This window comes from Nanorana parkeri, unplaced genomic scaffold, assembly GCF_000935625.1.
Source record: "Nanorana parkeri isolate BGI_ZX_2015 unplaced genomic scaffold, ASM93562v1 scaffold166, whole genome shotgun sequence".
Lineage (NCBI taxonomy): Eukaryota > Metazoa > Chordata > Amphibia > Anura > Dicroglossidae > Nanorana > Nanorana parkeri.
The window spans coordinates 882,332-888,829 of record NW_017306434.1 but is presented as its reverse complement, the minus strand read 5'-3'; the positions used below and the strand labels follow the sequence as shown (position 1 = coordinate 888,829).

The following is a 6,498-nucleotide window of genomic DNA, read 5'->3' as shown; positions in this document are numbered from 1 at the left end:
ATGTGGAATTTCGCTTGCAAATAGCGAGCACTCATTGGTCAGCATGGTCACCTGGCCGCACTGACCAATGAGAAGCGCTTCTTAGCAAGAAACGCTTCACATTTGTCAGCGCGGTCAGACGTGCTTTTCATTGGTCAGTGTGGTCATGGGACCACGCTAACTAGTGACTGCTTGCCGTTTGTAATTTAAAATACAGACCGCAGGGCTGCGCTACACAGTACGGATAGTACACCGGCATTGGCGGAGGGGAAGGAGCGTTCGCCCAAAGGTAAGTATAGCAGAGGGTGGGAGAGGGGGTAATTCCATGTTCCCAAATTCACCTGGGAAAGTGGAATTACCCTTTAAAAGATGATGTCTCTGCAAGTTAGGTTCCCAGCTCCGCCCATTTACTGTTGTCATTCTGCGGGAGCCAACATACATTGCTCAGGCATGGTCCACGATCGCCACTATAAGTAAACTTGTCCAAGCTGTTGATGTGCAGTCGGCACTGGATAACCTGCGTTTAGGCAGAAAGTGGATGAAAAAATGCCGGAGAACTTCAGCAAAAAGGATGAAAAAAGTAAAAACTGTATTTTATCGAGAGAAAAAAATACATGACACCGGCTTATAATACAAAGTACGTTAGCAAACTAAATCTGATCCAATTTGGGTTTAGATCTACTTGACCCGATCTTGTTTTTGGGTGGATTTGGGGGGTGCAAAGATACCTGGCTATTATTTACTATCATTCCAGACCTGACGCGCTATTGATTGTCATCTGTATAGATCAGGGGATAGCCAAACTCCTGCCCTCCAGCTGTAGTGGAACTACAAATCCCATGAGGCATTGCAAGATTCTCACAGCCACATACATGACTCCCGGAGAGAGATGCATCCTGGGATTTGTAGTGTCACCACAGCTGGAGGGCCGGAGTTTGGCTACAGGGCAAAAACAACTACCTTGCTGAAGGACCAATAGAGAAGATACAATACTCCCTTAAGGGATAGTTCCCAACTTGTGTTCTCTGTCCCTCAGGTTTCCCGATGTCTAAACCGGACGTTTTATCGATAATGGAAAATGTAGACGAGCCGTTTGGGCAGGAAAACAATCAAGCCAGAGCAAGCCGCGTGGAAAGTAAGGATTTCTCTTACAAAGTTGTAAAGATGTCCTGTGTTTCCTATGTTTATCTGTAATCTTGTATTAAACTCATCACGGATTGGTGTTTATTTTTGTGTTCTTAAATTGTCCATAACAAAAATACAATATCCAGCAGCGGTGATACGAAATTGAGCGCGGCTTTTGACATTTGGGTTGTGTTTGACCCCCCTAGAGGGCAATAATGAGCAACTGACTATTAGAATTGGAGACTCTCCATGTAAATGGAGATGTTCCTGGTCCTTCACATCTCATGAAGAAAGGATAGGATGGAGCGCTCAGCTTTGCATTATTGTAGAGGTTTTCCAGCTTTTCTTGTTGACAATGCAAAACTTTTTGAGTTTAATCTTTAACCCCTTAACGACCCATGAGGGTATTATTCCGTCATGGGTCCTTCACTGCTTGCCATCCGCCTGTTGTAAAAAAAAACGGACGGCAAACTCCCATTTTTTTTCTGCTCGTGCGCGCCCCCTAGCTAGGTGGGCGCGCGCGTCGGCACGGGCAGAAAAAAACTGTCCACTGTAAACAGCCGCTACCGGTGTTTCACATACAAGTGATCGGCGGCTCTATACCCTCCCGGGGTGCATCCGTCCCGCTGTGTCCCCCCCTCCTGCACCCTCACCTTCAATGCCCCATCTGCAGCCCGGGACCGGCTCGGGAGGGTGTCAGGAGGAAGATGGGAGGGAGATCAGCATCTTCGTCCTTGCTGATCTCCCTCCGACGTCTGAATGCGGAAGTGATGTGTAATACATTACTTCCGCATTCAGCTCTCATTTCTCTGGCTGCTAAAGCCAGAGAAGAAGCTGGTGAAGCAGATCTCTGCTTCATCAGTTTCTTTGGGGGTCTCCAGGTGACATTAGGGGTCTTACGTTTAAAAAAATATTAAATAAAATGAATGTAACGGTTGAGTGCGCCTACGTATGAAAACGACGATTGCGCTACACAGGTTGGGTGTCGCCGCACACACCAGAGTAAGAGAAGTAATTCTAGGGTCAAAATTTACACGTATCACTGAACTGATGACCTGTGGGGGGTTTTAAAGCGTCGTGTATGGACTTTTTGGGGGTGCTGAATTTTGTTGCAGTTTCATGGACGCACACAATTTTTAACCTGGGCATGTTGGGTATCTATTTAATCGTTGTTGTAACCTCATCTTTTATATTTTACCCAAAAAAGGGCTTTATATAGTGTTTTGGGGCACTAAATGTAACTTAAGTGCATGTTTCACTAAATGTTTGCGCTTAATAATAAGTTGCGCTTTTATCGTGCAACATAAAAAGTTGTAACTGCCACCATTGTATTTTACAGGATCTGGTCTTGGCTTTCAGAAAATATATAATGTTTGGGGGTTTGAAGTAATTTTCAGTCCAAAAATTTGGATTATAAAATTGAAACAAAAAATGCCTTGGTACTTAAGGGGTTAATGTTGTATTATCTGCTTTCATGTAAATAACAAGAAATGTTCACTTATAACTATTTTTTCTTATATAGTTTCAGAATGTTGGCCTAGCGGAAGAACAGAAGAACCGAGGTCGTTTGCTCCGCTTGTTGGAAAGATACCCGAAGACCAATCCACGTCACAAAACACACAAACCACACTTATTGTGAATGAAATTGATGACCAAGACAACCATTGGCGGGAGAAAACAGTCCATCCAATCGTTTCCAGTGAGCCGGTATGCCAGACAGACAGTGGTTCGGTGGAATATAGTTTCCCGGCTGAACCAAGCTCACCGGCATCCCTGCCTCTCTTGGAGAAGACAAGAAGCAGAGAAGAGGACATTGTGGAGCAAGCAGCGCAAGGTGCAAAGATTACTGGAACAGGGGAGGATGTTAGCGCACCATTGGTTCTTCATGGGGTTTCTCCAATGCCAAGCAATTTTGGTAAACCTGAAAAAGGCGAGGTGGTAGCTTCCAGGCCTCACGGATGGTCCAACGTTGGCCATCAAAGCAAGACTATGGAGACAAGTAGAAGAAAAGATAACGAACCAGCAGAACAGCCAAACCAGAGGTTCTGGGGTCTCTTTCAGTGCTCCTTCTGCAATTTTGTTTTTCAGGACCTTTCTGAACTTCTGCAACACCAAGAAACCCATAATCAGGAGAAGTTCCAGGGCATCGGAAATGAAGTTTCCCGCCCTGATGCTCAACAGCAACAACAGCCCGTGTTGGAGTGGAGGAGATACCGCTGCATAGTGTGCGATAAAACGTTCTGCAAGCAGTCCTCGCTGGTCACACACTTGCGTATACATACTGGTGAGAAACCATTTTCTTGTCACGTATGCAGGAGAAAGTTTAACCAGCGTACAAGTCTAACTGTCCACTTACGTACCCACACAGGGGAGGCGCCATTTCCTTGTAACAAGTGTAACAGAAGCTTTCGACAACAGTCCAATCTCACCCACCACATGAAGAGTCATCAGAGATCTGAAGACGTTGATGGAGCTGAGTGGAGTGAAGAGAACACAGCTCCCGGTATTCCATTCATGTATCTGATATCTGAAGCGGACGACAGTAGCAGCGAAGTATGGGGCAGCAAAGTTCCCTTTATTAAGGGAGATAAAGGAGAAGATCCTGGCTCCTGTAAAAGACCTTATGTTTGCGGGCATTGCTTCAAACGATTTACGCATCAGTCCAATCTCATGGTCCACCAACGCATCCACACAGGAGACCGATCTTACCGCTGCCAAGAATGTGGCAAACATTTCACCAGACGGACCAGCTTGATGGTCCATCTCCGGGGCCATACAGGAGAAATGCCTTACTCGTGTGTACAGTGTGGAAAGAGTTTTCGCCAACAGTCGAACCTCCTCTACCATATGAAAAGTCATGTAATGCCAATTGAACCTAAAGAGGACCCCTCTGCAGAGCATGAACAGAAGCTCTCCGGGCAGCTAATAGGGCCATCTGGACAGTATGTAGAGCGAGAGAATCCCCAATTATTAAATAGTGGTGGAGGGAGAATTGAAGAAAGCCAAGTTAGAGCCTTTCAGTGTACTCAATGTGCAAAATGGTTCCCAAGTTCGCACAGCCTTCTGCTGCACCAAAAGCTTCATGTGGACCAACCTAGCACTGTCATGCATCGTAGAGAAATACAGGTCCCGTGTCCCATTAATAGGGGCCTTCCACATACATACACTGAAAACTTGCTGTTATCTCGCCAAGAACACGAAGGTTACCCACTGCAACCATTCAAGCTATCACCCCGAACAGAGGGCAACAGTGCCGTGGGGACACTGAACAGTCTAGAATCTAACCTTATTCCTCAGCCAGGTCATAGCTCTGGTTTCCAGAGAGTCGCGAGTCACAGTTCAGAGGGAACATCTGTTAAAGGGCCTTACCATGTTCTAGGAAGAGGAAGACCAAGAAAAATAAGCTTGCTAGGGCAGGGCCATGGTCAGATGGGAGCATTCTTGGGTGCGAAATCCATACACAAGTGTTGGAAGTGCCCTCGTTATTTCAACAACAAATCAAATTTAATCGTTCACTTGCGTATTCATACCGGGGAGAAGCCTTTTCAGTGTTGGCTCTGCGAGAAGAGATTTCGACAGCAGTCGAATTTGATTCAGCACCTCAAGAACCACGAAGATGTTCTCGGAGACGATCTTATACCTCGTCCAAGGAAAATCTTAAATAAAGAACATCCAAATGGAAAACATGTTCAGGCTGTAGGCTTGCTTCAGTCTTCAGGCATGGCCCAGCCTCGTTTAAGTTTCCTTCCTTTCGATGGAAGCCCCATGCATCACAACGGTCAGCTCTACGAGGCACCTCAAACCATTCAGCTAGGTGATATACCATCTAGTACGGACTGTATAGCTAACAATCTAGACCCCAGTGACTCACCAACATCAGCAGAAAGGACATACAAGTGCAGCAGCTGCTTTAAAACATTTAACCACAAATCCAACCTTTTGGTCCACGAGCGCATCCACTCAGGAGATAAAACTTACCGTTGCCTGGAATGCGGCAAGCACTTTAGCCAGCGCACCAGCCTGATGGTACATTTAAGAACTCATACGGGGGAGATGCCATACTCTTGCCTTCAGTGCCGGAGACGTTTCCGGCAGCAGTCTAATCTACTTTATCATATAAAGACAAACACGGTTCAAGGGCAGCTCAATTGCACACCAGAGAACATGCCAAGTTCACCAATAATTCCTAGGCTAGAGCCGGCGGTCGAGGCTAGTATGAGCTCCAACATGGAGGCTTCCCCTGGGCCTCCACCTACCTGGGTGCATTTGGAAGCTAGTCCTAAAAATGATACCACCTTACTGGAGGTTGGAAAAGCCGAGTACCACTGTCCTGCTTGCGACAAAACATTCACTCACCAATCAAATCTCTTAGTTCACCAGAGGATCCATTCCGGAGAGCGTACGTACCACTGCCATGAGTGCAACCGCCAGTTCAGTCAGCGTACCAGCCTAATGATCCACTTGCGTACTCATACTGGAGAAATGCCCTATTCATGCCAGTGCTGCGGCAAGCGGTTCCGCCAGCAGTCAAACCTTTTGTACCATTTAAAAAGTCACATAGGGCAAGGCATTGCCATTGATGATAGTCAAACCGCAGAGTATGCCGTGCCCAGGGCAAGAGGCCGACCCCGTAAGACTGAATCGACCGACACAGCAAGGGAAAAAGGAGTCATACCCCGCGGCAAGCGTACATACAAGTGCACCGAATGCCCCAGGCGCTATAACCTCATGTCTAATCTGGTCGCTCACCAGAAGTCACATGACCTGCAGCCTTTGTACAGCTGCTTGGAATGTGGAGACAGCTTCCTCCATCAGGGTTACCTTTCTGTCCACAAGAAGCAGCACTCCAAGGTTAGCGCTTCTCACCACGGAGTGCAGTTCTGCTGGAGACCAAACCACGAGTTAATGGATGCTCGCAGCCCAGGTACAGAGCCTGAGAGAAATGCTGTCTACACACAGCAGGATAAGTAGTGACAAAGCAAAAAAATCTGCCACGAATATGGTAGGCTGAACAACGTGGCAAAAGAGCAATACTTGACCAGTAGTAGACCTTCCAAAATTGTGTTTTCGAAGATGCTACCTTAGGAAAAGAGCGTTGTGCTTTTCAGGTAGTCACTGAACAATCTGGTTGACATCACTGGTAGCCAACATAGGCTATATGTGTGTTATATTACAATGGTATTGGACAATATTACTGTAGAAAGAGTAAGAATTTTCTGAAAAGAGGTGGCCCAATACAAGAACTGTAGAGGGCCACCTGTTCTTAATTTTGTTTTTCTCAAATCTGTTGCCACGAATAGTTTGTGGCCCCCGGTTATGCAGATAAGCTGAGCAAGAGCTCAACCCAAAACCATTTTTTTTAGGTTTTGAGTGCACATTAACAATGACCGGAAG

At 46.4% G+C, this 6,498-nt stretch overlaps 1 protein-coding gene across 1 annotated transcript; it reads left to right on the top strand.

Annotated features, from left to right (window-relative positions):
* Window positions 1-1,009: 1,009 nt before the first annotated feature.
* LOC108785512 (zinc finger protein 268-like) lies at window positions 1,010-6,089 on the top strand. The gene is made up of 2 exons (XM_018554596.1): window positions 1,010-1,114; window positions 2,627-6,089. Exons 1-2 carry the CDS (start codon window positions 1,024-1,026, stop codon window positions 6,073-6,075), a joined length of 3,540 nt encoding a protein of 1,179 aa, XP_018410098.1. The 5' UTR covers window positions 1,010-1,023; the 3' UTR covers window positions 6,076-6,089.
* Window positions 6,090-6,498: the final 409 nt, after the last annotated feature.

Excerpts from the sequence above, each read along its gene's own strand:
- LOC108785512 (XM_018554596.1), top strand. The coding sequence starts at position 1,024 with ATGTCTAAACCGGACGTTTTATCGATAATGGAAAATGTAGACGAGCCG. Across the intron at positions 1,115-2,626 it reads CAGAGCAAGCCGCGTGGAAA|TTTCAGAATGTTGGCCTAGC; the intron begins GTAAGGATTTCT and ends TTTCTTATATAG.